This window comes from Hipposideros armiger, unplaced genomic scaffold (assembly GCF_001890085.2).
Source record: "Hipposideros armiger isolate ML-2016 unplaced genomic scaffold, ASM189008v1 scaffold_49, whole genome shotgun sequence".
Classification (NCBI taxonomy): domain Eukaryota; kingdom Metazoa; phylum Chordata; class Mammalia; order Chiroptera; family Hipposideridae; genus Hipposideros; species Hipposideros armiger.
The window spans coordinates 2,957,879-2,971,151 of record NW_017731399.1 but is presented as its reverse complement, the minus strand read 5'-3'; the positions used below and the strand labels follow the sequence as shown (position 1 = coordinate 2,971,151).

Sequence of the window (13,273 nt, the reverse complement as noted above, 5' to 3'; positions counted from 1 at the left end):
GGGCATAGCAGAAGCCAGGTCACTTCCCATCCCTCAGTTTCCTATAAAAAGAAGAGGGGGGAATCCCTCCCAAGGAGGGGTCTTCTCAGGGTCACCTTCCTCACCAGGCCCCTAGTCTGTCATTGGTGGAATGGGGGAGCAGGACAGGTGGAGTTTGGCTGCCCCAAGTGGACAGCTAGGACACACCCCCTCTCTGGGTCCACCCAGGGAAACCCCTGGATGTCTGAGCTCTACTGTCAAATGTCTAATGAGAATGCAGTGTGGAAGTGAAAAGTCAGACGCATCTATTTCTAGTCTTTGTTTCCCTGTGAACAAGCCAAACTCTGAGCCTTAATTTACTCATTTGTAAAATAATAATATTTTCCTAACATACTAATTTAGTAAAAGTATGGTTATTACTGGCATTATGAAGTACTTATCCTTGTCCCAGATATTAAGTGCTTTCCATGCCTTGTTTCACTAAACCCTCCCAACAACTAGGTGAGTTAGATGCTCTTTGTATCCTTATTTTGTGGATGTGGCAAATGAGAGGCTAAGAAGTGAAGTAAGTAACAGGCTGGGATTCGAACCCAGGACTCAACTATTATATAAGAGCACATCAGGGAAACATGAGGGCTTGTCCACATAAACTGGAATAAACAATGCCAACGGCAGTGATGATGGGCCAGCCCCGTCTGTTACTACCCATTTCATCTGCCTTAGGGCTTGGAGGGTAAGCACTTCCTCGCTCTACAGCTCTCTGGTTGGAGGTGAAGGGATGCTGTGTTTTGTTGGAGAAAAAAGAGACTCCAAGTCTCCGTATCAGAGAGACACACAGTCTTCTTAGTGTCTCCAAAAAATGCTGGGATATGGCATTCTGAAAGCCCCTGCCAGACGTCAGCCCCAGGGAAAAGGAAGTGGGTGGGTTTCCAGACTGACTTTATTTCCTCTGTGAGGTCACTCAGTCCTAGAATTATAAGACTGGGGTATAAACATACACTCACTTATTTGTGTACTGTATGCTTTTCTGAAGAAAGTCATACTTAATAAAAATGCCTACATGGCAGAGGTATGTAGGTGCAAAGTGAACAGAGTCCACCTATCATCCCCAATCTTTGCAACTTGGTGTGATGACCAAAGTTGGATTCTCTGGCTAGCGCTGTTTGATTCTGCCTCTTTTAAAGTGGCCCCTGCCCAAAGGTAAGGAATGAAGTTTTAGGGGATTATATTCCAGAAGTTTGGAAGAAAAGTGCATAGATGGGAAAGGGTTGCAGTGTCTCAGCCTGGGACATTTATTAGAATCATAGGGCAGCTCTTTAAAATGCCCCTGCTGGGCTCCCATGCCCAGCAATTCTGATTTAATTGGTTTGGTGTGGAGTCTTGGCATCTGTATGTTTTTAAAGCTGTGCAGATGATTGGGTGCAGCCATTGTAAAAACGCTGGATCAGAAACTCAGGAAAGGAGCTTCTCTGTTTTGAGTGTGTTAATATGAGTGGAAGAAAGTGGAGTTTTGAATGACAAGACAAGATGAGGCTCGAGATCACCTGTCAGGTGTGCAGGGAAGGATGCTGCCTGTGGCTGACGGGAAACGTGGGCAAAGCTGCCCCCTAGTGGACAATAGAGGCTGCAGCAAGGCCAGGCTTCTCTGAGCCTGAAGCTGGGACTGAAAGACGTGTGCTGAAATATGGTGTCAGAAGTGCTGAGTGGATGTGGAGTGTGAAGTCATTAAATCACACCAGCAATAAGCCCAAGTTAATCAGCTTCCAGCCAGAGGAGAGGAAAGAAACTGGGTGAATGTGATGGAAACTGCCACATGGCCAACAAAGCCACGTCTGATGGCAGGGAACAAGATTGGAGGGCAGGGTTTGGGGTAGCCAAGTGACCAGAATGTATGAAGACCATCCTATTAAGCAAGATGTCTCCTTTAGGGGGGAAATCCTGGAAGGACCTCATAGGGTTTCCTGGGAGATCTCTGAGGGAATGAACCCTGGGTGTGTTGTCCTGTGTGGATATAGGGATGGGAGCTTTGCTGGACAGGAGCCGTGCGATGACAGCAGAGGCCATGGGCACAGCCACAGCTGCTCATGCTGGTTACCCACTTATGAAAGAAGGAGCTGATAGAGTTTCCTGGCTTGTTTGATGTGTGCCTTTGTAGCAGAAGAGCACCCATTTGGCAAGAAGTCCTTTCCTGGGTCCAGTCCATCTTTGGAGGCACAAGCTCTCAGGACTCTCTCTGCCAGCTGTGGAGGCACCTGCCAGATCAGCTGTTGATACCCAGAGGCATCCTGCCTGGGCTTCCTCAGTACTGTTGGAGAATCACTTTGGAGGGGAAATGCACTAGGAAACCCAGGCTCTTTCCAGAGCTGGAAGATCTCAACTCTTTTGCCTAGGACTCCAAACCTGGTGGCTCTTGGTGTCACTTTTGAGTCCCTTCTCAGGAACTCAGAGCCCTGAAGTGTGAGGCATGGTTCTGTTCCTTGCTGGAGCCTTGATGCACGTTCCCCTGAAGAGTTCTGGAACTGACTCCCATGTGAGAGGAGTGCTCTTCTATGGGGTTGTCGGGAAAGTCATGACACATTTTTTGCAAAGAAAAACATAGAAAAAATACGTCATGACTTTTCCAACAACCCAATAGAAAATGGGTAGTCAAGGAAGTGAGTGAGAGAGGGATTGAAGGAATATTTTGAGCTTGCCAGAACCAAGAGACCAAGTAGGAAAAAGGGCCCAAATGCTGCAAAAGAATCTCAAAGGTGAGAGATGGAAAGACCTGGCTTCATGTGAAAAGCGGCATTGAGCATTTGTGAGAAAGCAAAGCCTCATTGCATTGCACATTTACCCACAGAATTCATTCAGCATCCAGCCAATTGTTTTTAGTTCTTACTATATACCAGGCATTTCCCATGCACTATTTTTGCTTAATTTTTACAACAAACCTTTAAGAAGTGATATCACAGGGCAGATGAGGAATTGGAAGCTCTGAAAGGTTAAGAAATACCCTCAAGGTCACAAAGGCAGTTGGAGGCAGAGCAGGGATCTCCAGCCTTGGTCTTCTATCTCCTGATCACAGCCGATGTGCAGAGAGTGCTGGGCAATGCATGGTGTTCTCTTGCATTTGTGCTGCAAGGGCCTGGAATACATTAGAAATATTGGGAGTCGGTTCGAGTCCAGCCCGAGCTGAGCAGCCGCTGAGCTGCCAATAGGTAGCAGGATGGCTCAGCTAAAAAAACAAAAACAAAAACAAAAACAAACAAACAAACAAACAAACAAAAAAGAAATATTGGGAGAGTTGCAGGGTTATCTGTTTGGTCCTTCTGGTGCCTGGAGTGGAAACTAGAGGCTATCTGTATTAAAAACTTCCGTCCTGAATGTTAGTTCTGTCCCCACTCCCCAGCCCCACAGTTATTATTATTTGTCAGTCCAGCCTTGCTAAAGGGCATGTGGAGGGGGCCAAAGGGGCAGGCAATGCCACTGATTAACCTGTCCCCTGAGCAGACTCCCCCACTGATTTTCTGTGGTTTCACTGAAATAATAAGTAGCATTTATTGAGCACCTTCTGAGTGACAAACACTGCTTTTAGGCACTTTCATTTATTTCATAATCTTCAAAACAACCCTGAAAAGTAGGTATTTTTATTTTATGTTTGAAGGGACTGAGACTGAGAGAAGGCAAGTAACTTGCCCAAGATCACACAATTTTTGTCAGAGCTGGGCATTCCAGTTCAGGACTGGCTGACTTCAGTGTTTCTTGTACACTTTTAAGTTCTGTTACACATACTGGTTGTTTCTAGGCAGGAAAGAGAAAGACAAATATGAAGAGTGGTTAGGGTTAATTCTAATCCCCTTGTCCACTTCCCTCCAAGGCACCATTGCCACAGCTTCCCTGCCAACTGTCCTAAAAAGAAATTGTTTTGGCTGTCCAGGTTTCCTCCATAAATTGGAGCAGCATCTGCTCTTTGCAGAGAGCCAGGCATTCCAGGAGCCCATAACCGAGTGTCCGGATGACTCCTGGTTTGAGCAACCAGCTGCCACCTACTCCCCTGGGAGTGTCTGTGGGCAAAGTCTGATCTGCAGACCAGTTATTCATTTGCCCAAATTAGGAGACCCAGGAAAAACGGTTCTGTTTACAGGCCCCAGATATGGTCTGAATCCCAACTCTGCACTCCTTACTTTAGTGTTCCAATAATGAAGCTTTTTCCACTTGAGAGCCCTGACCCCCATGGCTAACACCAAGGCTCATGGAATCCTGCAGAAGCCAGAGCAATGCGCCTTCCCGGGCAGCCAGACGGGTGGGGAGGAGAAGGAGTAGAATCTCTGCCTTTTTATACAGTCCCTTCTCCAGAATCCCTAAAGCCAAACTGTGCTGAAAATGGACAGTTCTGTCATAACTTTGTCATCAGAACTCATTAGTGACAAAAACCGGATCAGACTTTATGCTCTTTATTTATCCCACTTAGTGTGAATATGTATGGGTTTTGCTGAAGAAATCAAAATGGGTAGTTTTGATTACAGTGTGCGACTGCTGCAAGATGTTACGTGACATGTGGTATATGCATCACCTATTCTTTTTAACACCCAAAACATTCTGGAGTCAGATCCCACAGGTTCTGTTTAAGGGTTTGCGGCCTTGTTTTATAATCTACTGTGTTCAAGCAGGAAGGTCACCTCCTGACCAGGAAGCAGGTGGTTTACTTAGATTCATAGAGAGGGCCTTCCCAGCCCTCTGTGGTCAGACTTGGTGCCTGGAATTCCATCGTGGAGGGGTTCACTCTTTGCTGTCTTCTCTGAGAGGTCGGTGAAACCAGAAGTCACTTACTTAACATCAGTATGTGGATTAATCCTTTTAGATTTTACCTCTGTGGGAGAAGGCAGCGTGAGACAACTGGATACTTGGAGAGGGTGACCAAATGATAAGGAGAAGGAAGATGGGGCAGGACAGAGGTCTCAGACAAACCGCAGGCCCTGGGTAGGGCAGGTAGTCAGACAGAGACCCTGCTGGACAGGCAGGCGGCCCTGAGGAGAGATTTAAACACAGCGTAGAGCCAGGCCAGGACCGTGGCCAAGTTAGCCCCTGCTTGCATTTCTCACTGCGCTTTAGTGCATGGAGCACAGCCATCTAGTGGCCTTCAAATTACAGAAACCCTTTCCTGGGCAGGGCTCACTCAGGGCAGTCTGGGTCTGGACTCAAGGGAGGCCTTGCGCATTGGCTTCCCAGCTCCCACAGGAGGACCTGAGCAGGAACGGCAGGTGCCAAACCCGGTGGTAGCAAAGGTGTGTTTCACACAGAGTGGGGCCAGCTGGCCAGTGTCAAGATGGAGATCAGGGGTGTCTGAGGCTACGTCTCTCCCATTTTTAGAGGTTCTGGTTATTTACAAACNTTGTTTTATAATCTACTGTGTTCAAGCAGGAAGGTCACCTCCTGACCAGGAAGCAGGTGGTTTACTTAGATTCATAGAGAGGGCCTTCCCAGCCCTCTGTGGTCAGACTTGGTGCCTGGAATTCCATCGTGGAGGGGTTCACTCTTTGCTGTCTTCTCTGAGAGGTCGGTGAAACCAGAAGTCACTTACTTAACATCAGTATGTGGATTAATCCTTTTAGATTTTACCTCTGTGGGAGAAGGCAGCGTGAGACAACTGGATACTTGGAGAGGGTGACCAAATGATAAGGAGAAGGAAGATGGGGCAGGACAGAGGTCTCAGACAAACCGCAGGCCCTGGGTAGGGCAGGTAGTCAGACAGAGACCCTGCTGGACAGGCAGGCGGCCCTGAGGAGAGATTTAAACACAGCGTAGAGCCAGGCCAGGACCGTGGCCAAGTTAGCCCCTGCTTGCATTTCTCACTGCGCTTTAGTGCATGGAGCACAGCCATCTAGTGGCCTTCAAATTACAGAAACCCTTTCCTGGGCAGGGCTCACTCAGGGCAGTCTGGGTCTGGACTCAAGGGAGGCCTTGCGCATTGGCTTCCCAGCTCCCACAGGAGGACCTGAGCAGGAACGGCAGGTGCCAAACCCGGTGGTAGCAAAGGTGTGTTTCACACAGAGTGGGGCCAGCTGGCCAGTGTCAAGATGGAGATCAGGGGTGTCTGAGGCTACGTCTCTCCCATTTTTAGAGGTTCTGGTTATTTACAAACGAAGAAGTGCCAAAATAGGGTTACACACATTTAGGTCAACTTAAAGTTGTGCGGTCTTGACGCAGTCCCTCACAACGTGTCTGTGAACGCCGAGATGTTTAGAGTGGTGGGGATGCGAGGCGGAGTGGCTGGGGCTCCCCCTGCCGGATGCAGCCGTCTGCGCTTAGCAGCTGACTCGGGGCTGCCGCGGGCCACCGGGGCACTCTCACTCCGCCACCTGGTGGCAGCGGCTGGAACCACGGGGACGCGCGGATTCAGAGCCCCGCCGGCCCCAGCATGAGTCTCCCGGCGGTGGAGGCAGCGAAGGGTTAAGCTGTCAGCGGCGCGATGTTAAACAGGTGTCAAAGGCGCTCCATATATCTGCAGATTGAAATCAAATTCTTTGCCGTATAAAAAGATAAATTACCCAGGCGCTGCCGCGCGTCCCACTCATCACGCCAGCGCCAGACGGCAAGCAATTTTTTTTTTTAATGTGCTAACGACCTAATCAAGCAATCAAGTCGGAGAAGATTGCAGAGTGACCCGGGCAGCCATCTGCCGGTGGGCCCCGCATTCATTTCCTGCGCCCCCGCGCAGGGCGGGGGCTTGGGGAGAGAGCTGCAGGGGTAAGAGGGGAAAAAAATCCTAAACAAATTAACACCCAATTTTCCCCTTCTAATTAGTTAAATGAGAAGTGTTTGGGGTCCCCCGGGGAGGGGGAGCTGCTCAAGGCGCAGCTCGAGCTGCCTCCCCAGCATTAATTAGTGCGGGTCAATGCCACGGCTCCCGGGAGAGCAGCCGCTTTAATTTCCCGTGATATTTCAGTGCCTGAGGCCCATCGATTCAAACTGAAATTAACTTATTTTTCAATCAGCCCAGGGCTGCCCCTGGGGGTGACTCTTCTTTTGCCGCCTCCTGAATAGAGCTGGAGCAATTTTTCATCAAAAGCTGAAACCTCCGCTGCCGAGGGCGGGGGCGAGGGCCCGGAGGGAAGGGTGGNGGGGGGCGCCCTGTGGAGGCGAAGGAATGGAAATCATTGAGGAAACTAATAGATTTTCCCGAATCCGCCTCTGCCCACCCCTTATTCCCTCCCACCCTCACTTCCTGGGGGCCTTGTGCCTCTTCCCGCCCTAGGAGGTCAGGGCCCCCAGGGGCTGTGAGGGGACCAGAGGAGTCCTTCCAGTGCCCACCAGTTAACCACGGGCCTCTCACCTGCTCGAGGGACAAACAGTACAGCTGTCCCTGGTTCTAGCTCTGACTCCTGTCAGCTGCTGCAAGTCTCAGGAAGCTGCTTTGGGAGACCAAGAAATCTTCCCTCCCCCAAGCATGGCAGGAACCTGGGATCTCCTCCACGCAGGGACTGAGTGCTCCAGACACCCCCAGGGCACCCCACTCATTCAGACCCTGCACCAGTCAGTTTGGGGGCCACAGAAACATTCCCTAGAGTGCTCCCCACTACACTTTCCTAGGTCCCCACTCCCATTTGCTCCTCACATCACTGAGAAGTTTGTCTTCCTCCCCTGACTAAGGGATGGCTGCCCAGCTTCTCCCAAATATCATTCAGTGTTAGGTCCAGAACTGTGGCGAGCAGGTGGAGGGGGGCACTGTGGCGTGGCAGGGCTCAGCCAGGACAGGGCAGACAAGGGAGCTGACTCAGGCCTGGGAGCATTCGCAACTGTGCTTTGGGGCCGGGGCAGTTCCTAAGTTTCATGATACCTGGGTGACATGCCCTCTGCTCCCTGCATCTACACTCACCTGGAGGTCTTCCTGGGACTGCTCTGGGCTCTAGAGTTCTGGTGGACAGGGAGCCCTGAACACTGCTAGCCCAGCCCCTCAGAAGGAATTTATCCCTCTGCAAGTCAGAAAAGAGATTCTGTTTATACACTGGAGCTGTGCACACTTGCAAGACAGCTATCAGGGTTTGCTTCTCAGCTGCAAACGAAGGACCACATTGGGAAGTGCCCACTTACAAGACCCTGTCCCAGAGGCGTCCCTATTCCATCTCCCTGTAACTGCTTTGGTTTAAAAAAAAGAAAAAGAAAAAAAGGACCCATTTCACCCACTGTGTTCTCATAAGACTTGTGTCCTCATTCTGGATATCCCTGAGCCTAGAGGAACCCCCTGCAGTACTGCAGGGTAGGTGAGCTTAAGAAAAGACACCTGAACGGAGAAACTGGCAAACCACAAGGAGATGGGGCTGCTGGCCATGGAAGGGGTGAGGACCTTAACAGAGAGACGCTGGGGTAGGGGCCTCTCAGAACACACCTGTTTGTCTATACTTGCAGGTCTGGTTCCAGAACCGCAGAGCCAAGTGGAGGAAGCGAGAGAAGTGCTGGGGCCGGAGCAGCGTCATGGCGGAGTATGGGCTGTATGGGGCCATGGTGCGGCACTCCATCCCCCTGCCTGAGTCCATCCTCAAGTCTGCCAAGGATGGCATCATGGACTCCTGTGCCCCATGGCTGCTGGGTAAGAGCCCGCACCCTCCTTGGGGCCCTGCCCCTGTGGCAAGGAGAGTGGGCTCCCCTAAGGAGGAGACAGAGCACTGGAGCAAAGGGACCTGGCCACAGCAGCCTAGCAGCCCCTTTTCCCTTGTGGGAGTTGGTCTTGTGATAAACGAAACTGCCTCTCTTGGTGGTTGAGGGAACCCCTAGGTCCCTTTGGCCACCATCTGGCTTTGCCCAAAGGACTTCTTCCCCCTAAATCTCTCCACCTGCTATCTTCCCGTACCTGCCACCTGGGCCTATGTCTGATAGTAGCACCAGCCTATCTTTGGGATTCTGTGACCTGGGATCCCAGGAGGGAGGGATGGGACAGAACAGACTATCTGGGGGTCAGGTGACCAGGGGCTTGGCTTGGAGAAGCCCTCTGCAGGCCTGGTGCCCATTGGCTCATCTGCAGCCCCCCACCCGCCCACCTCCTGCTGCCCTGGCCCCAACCCCGGGACTCGCGTGACTGCGGTGTGTGAAGCAAGGCTTTCTGCTTGTCCTTAATTCTGGCCTCTCTCTATCTTTGCTGTTTTCAGTTCAAGATGGCTTTCCCAGGCGCTTTTCTAAACCCGAATACCAACAATTCTTTTTAGGGATGCACAAAAAATCGCTGGAGGCAGCAGCGGAGTCGGGGAGGAAGCCCGAGGCGGAACAGCAGGCCCTGCCCAAACTGGACAAGATGGAGCAGGAGGAGCGGGGCCCCGACCCTCCGGCGGCCATGTCCCAGGAGGAACTGAGGGAGAACAGCATTGCAGCGCTCCGAGCCAGAGCTCAGGAGCACAGCACCAAAGTGCTGGGGACTGTGTCTGGACCCAACAGCCTGGCCCGGAATGTCCAGGAGCCAGAGGAGGAGGAGGCCATGGACGAAGACAGGCCAGCGGAGAAGCTGAGTCCGCCGCAGCTTGAGGACATGGCTTAGGTCAAGGGCGCGCTGCCCGTGGAGCCCCAGGACTCTGCGCTTCTCCAGGCCTGTGGTGCTGGGAGGTGTTCTCTGAGGCAGGGCCCAGCCTGGCCTTTGCTACCCTCCCGCTGCCCCACAGGCCCTCCATGACCCCCCGGGTGACTTCAGGCACAACTCACTTCTGGCCAAGGCTTTGGGCCATGCTGAGATATCCCCTAGCTAGCTAGTCTTGACCTCTTTAGCAGCCTCGTCATCTCAACAGCCCTGCCTCAGAAACCTTCTTGCTACCCCAAACCACCCCTTCCAGCCATGCTCACTCAATCCCTTGGCAACTCTCACTGTCCAAATCCACTCCTCACTCTGTTCTCTTGCTCTAAGAGCCCTCCCTCCCAGCTCTAACCCCAGGGGGAGTTCTGTTCCCCCCAGGCTCACAGCCCTGTCAGGGATTGAGGACCCACACTCCAGAGCCGATGACCTGAGCGCTCCAGTCCTTGGCCAAATTCTGCTCCCCTCTGCCTGTTCCTTCCCTTGGGTCTGGGCATAGGCTTCTGCCATGTGAATGTACTGCCCTGTAGGCCTAGGTACAACCTCTGCTCTACCCCATCAATGGGGCCCAGAGTACTGGTTAAATTTGGGAAGTCTCAGCCTGGGCCACTTGGCCACCCTCCGTCTCACGTTCTCCATGGTCACCCTCAGGAACCCTAACCCTTTCCACACTCAGCCGGGCCCATCATTCCTCCCAGCACAGGTGCCAGTACTGCATGTGACGATGTACAATACCTGTAGTGACTCCAGGGTCTGTGCTCTGCAGCCAGGGGGCACCTCTCACAAATGCTGTGTCTCTCTGCACTATTGGGAATCCAAGCCCTCTGCTCCGTGCCCTTGGGGCTGTGTTCTGAAGCATCCTGACTCCCCTGAAACGCTGCCTGGAACCCTGACTTGCTATGCAAGGCACTCTTCACCTAGAGCTTCTAGCAAATTATTGCTTTGCATGTGCCCTGCCTTGGAGCAACCCAATCCAAGCTGTTAAATGAACACCTAGGAAGCCACAGACCTTGACTCAACTTCACCCAGGCTGTCCTTGGGAGGCCAAGCCTGGAGTCGGCCTGGGGCTATATGTAGTCATCATATGGTCACAAGAAGGGAATGAGAAAAGGCTCAAAGGAGAGTAAGTGTTAGACCCAAACTAAGCAACAGGCACTCACACCTTCAAGCTGGGTGTATGCTGTGTACATGTTCACTATGAATAAGACAGAGACAGTGACCGTGTTGGAATAGGGGGCTGGGGGCTTCTTCCTGGCTGCTGATGAGAGGACCTGTCCATACTGATGGCCTCTCCAGAGCTGCCCCTCCACCCCCAGGCCAGGGACATATCCCCCTCACTCCCATGACATTCTTTACCATCCCACCTCCTTTGCAGGGAATATCTCAAGAGAGAAAGGCCTGAGACAATGAGTTGGGATTTTAATTCCACATCAAAAGTTGATTTCTTCTTTATTCCATTCATGGAACTTTCCCCCAGTTCTTCTTGTCTTTGTCCCCTGTTGGTTTGAAGTGTTAGACTGTAGCCCCTCGTGTGTAAATAATGTACATAGAGTGAGAAGAAAGAATCTTGATATTGAGGTGTTTGAAATATGGAACTGTAATAACTTCTAGGTATTCTAAACCTGTGACTTCTGTGCCATTTTCTGTAAAGATATAAGTAAGAATAAAATTGATGTAAAAACAGCAGGGGAGGAATCCAGGAGTCCTCCATGAGTGAGGAGAATGCGTGTGTATGTGTGTACGGGTAACATAAAAAGCAAATCCATGAAGACATTTTTAGGTCAAAATTACTAGATTCTTCTTTTAAAATTACTCCAACTGTAGGAGCACTGTGGCCGGCCTTTCTCCACTGAGCTGACATTGTCACTTTTTCAATGACATTATCACTACGATGTGGGACCCTCCTCCATTGCAGGCACAACTAAAATATTCCAGCCATTGAGACCCTAAGTTATTGCCCGTGACCCCTTCCTGCTTCCCCCACGCTAGATGGCACTGACCTTTCCCTCAGTGCTTCCTTACAAACAACCTTGTCTTGTTCACACCTCAGGTAAAGCCCGCAGCCTTACCTCGGCCCCCAAGACGAGTGACTCCCTTCTTTTTGTGTACACAGACATGTACTCGGATCTCTTACATCACAACATTAGATTACACAACAACAAATGGAAACGGTCATGGCATCGGGAACTAAAAGACAAACATCTGCTAAACCTCTGTTGAAGAGAAGGGAATAAACAGGAGAAACTGTGGGGGGAAGACTACGTGAGATTGCCTGCAGACCGCTGGGCCCACCGGCTTGACGATGTGTTGGATGGAATTACAGATGAGGGAGTGCAGGGAGCAGAATAGAGAGGTTATATTTGAGCTGTTGGCTCAAGAAATCTCATAAGATTGTTTCAGATTGGCTCAGATGTTGAACTCTCTCATGGAAGAGGTTTTTCTGGCAATCTGTCATTGAAGGAGAATGACAGGTGGTTGGCACGGGTAGAATCCTCCCAGACCTAGAGGCTGGGGGGCACAGGTGGGAAATTTCTGACTTTTATGTGGTGAAGGGAAAAATCCAAGAGCCTGGCTTCAAGTCTGGCCCACTTGGGGCTCCTCCAAGCCTTCCCTGAGTGTCAGGCCCCCAGGAGACTCACTGTCACCCGCTGGGGTAGAAATGCCCTTCCCTCACTCGGCCTACCCCCAACACTGCAGGAAATACCCTGCCACTCATCCTTCAAGGCCCCTCCTCCAGGAAGAGCTTAGAATCTGTTTTTTCATAGCACCTGGGACGGACATTCCTCCATTATAGCGTTTTATACATTATGTTGTAATTTTTATTTACAAGTCTATCTTCCCCACAAGACTGGTTTCTTCAAGGGTAGGGGTTACATCTTATTCACTTTTTCATCCCTAAGACCCATCAAAGGGCCTGACACTGAATCCATTGTTGAATAAATAAATGAATGAACCTTCTTCCTCTAACTCATCCATTCATTCAATAATTTTAAAACATTTATGGAGCATGTGTGTACCAGTCACGGGGCAAGGCACTGCGGATAGAGTGGTGGGCAAAGCTGTCCTATTTGGAGGGAAAGACAATTCAAGTAATAACACAAATAAAATACAAGGTTGCAAATGCTCTAAGGGACCACTAAAGCATAACCACGGGACTTGGGTTAAGGTGTTTAACCCCTGAGCCTCTCTCTCCTGTGTTCTAAATCAGTAATAACACTTGCTCAACCAGCCTCACAGTGTTACAAGGTCCCACATGAACACAAGGAAAGGGTGGCCACACCAGCGCAGCCTCCTTAAGCCTGGGGGATGTCCTCAGCAGCTGCCCCACCCTTAGATCTGGGGACAATTGGGACACTCAGAGGCTTGGGAACTGCCAGAAATCCCCCTGGACAATCACTCCAGGGGATTGACCCTGGGAAGAGGTATGCAGCTCTCTGCAGTGGGACATGCAAATAGGCCTACCAGTAATCAAGGAGGAGAAAGGCTGGAAAGGAAAGGAAGGGCCTGGACAGAAGGACCCCATGGGGCAGAACAAAGTGAAATCTTGCTGGGTGCTGACTGCACCTGTATTGGGGGTTTCTCTCCAAGATCCCAGTGCCTGGAAGGCAGATTTTATTCCAGACTCTGCAGACCGAACAGGCTGCCAATAGATGGCTGTGCACCATGAGCATATAAAAGGGCAGGAGGGACTGATTTATGAGGGCTGCTTGGAGCTGCTGAGCAGGCCTGGCAGGGATAGATGAGAAGGAATCTGGCAAG

At 51.0% G+C, this 13,273-nt stretch overlaps 1 protein-coding gene across 5 annotated transcripts in view; it reads left to right on the top strand.

The window, feature by feature from the left end:
• The window catches only part of VSX2 (visual system homeobox 2), a 21,517-nt gene extending 10,320 nt beyond the window's left edge, over nt 1-11,197 (top strand). For 4 of the 5 annotated variants that reach the window (XM_019640270.1, XM_019640271.1, XM_019640269.1 and 1 more), the window contains 2 exons: nt 8,368-8,548; nt 9,105-11,197. In XM_019640270.1, coding sequence (XP_019495815.1) covers nt 8,368-8,548; nt 9,105-9,487 — 564 coding nt within the window. In that variant the 3' untranslated portion in view covers nt 9,488-11,197. The remainder of the gene's footprint in view (nt 1-8,367; nt 8,549-9,104) is intronic. The other variant, XM_019640268.1, reaches the window with a different exon arrangement.
• The last annotated feature ends 2,076 nt before the right edge of the window (nt 11,198-13,273 follow it).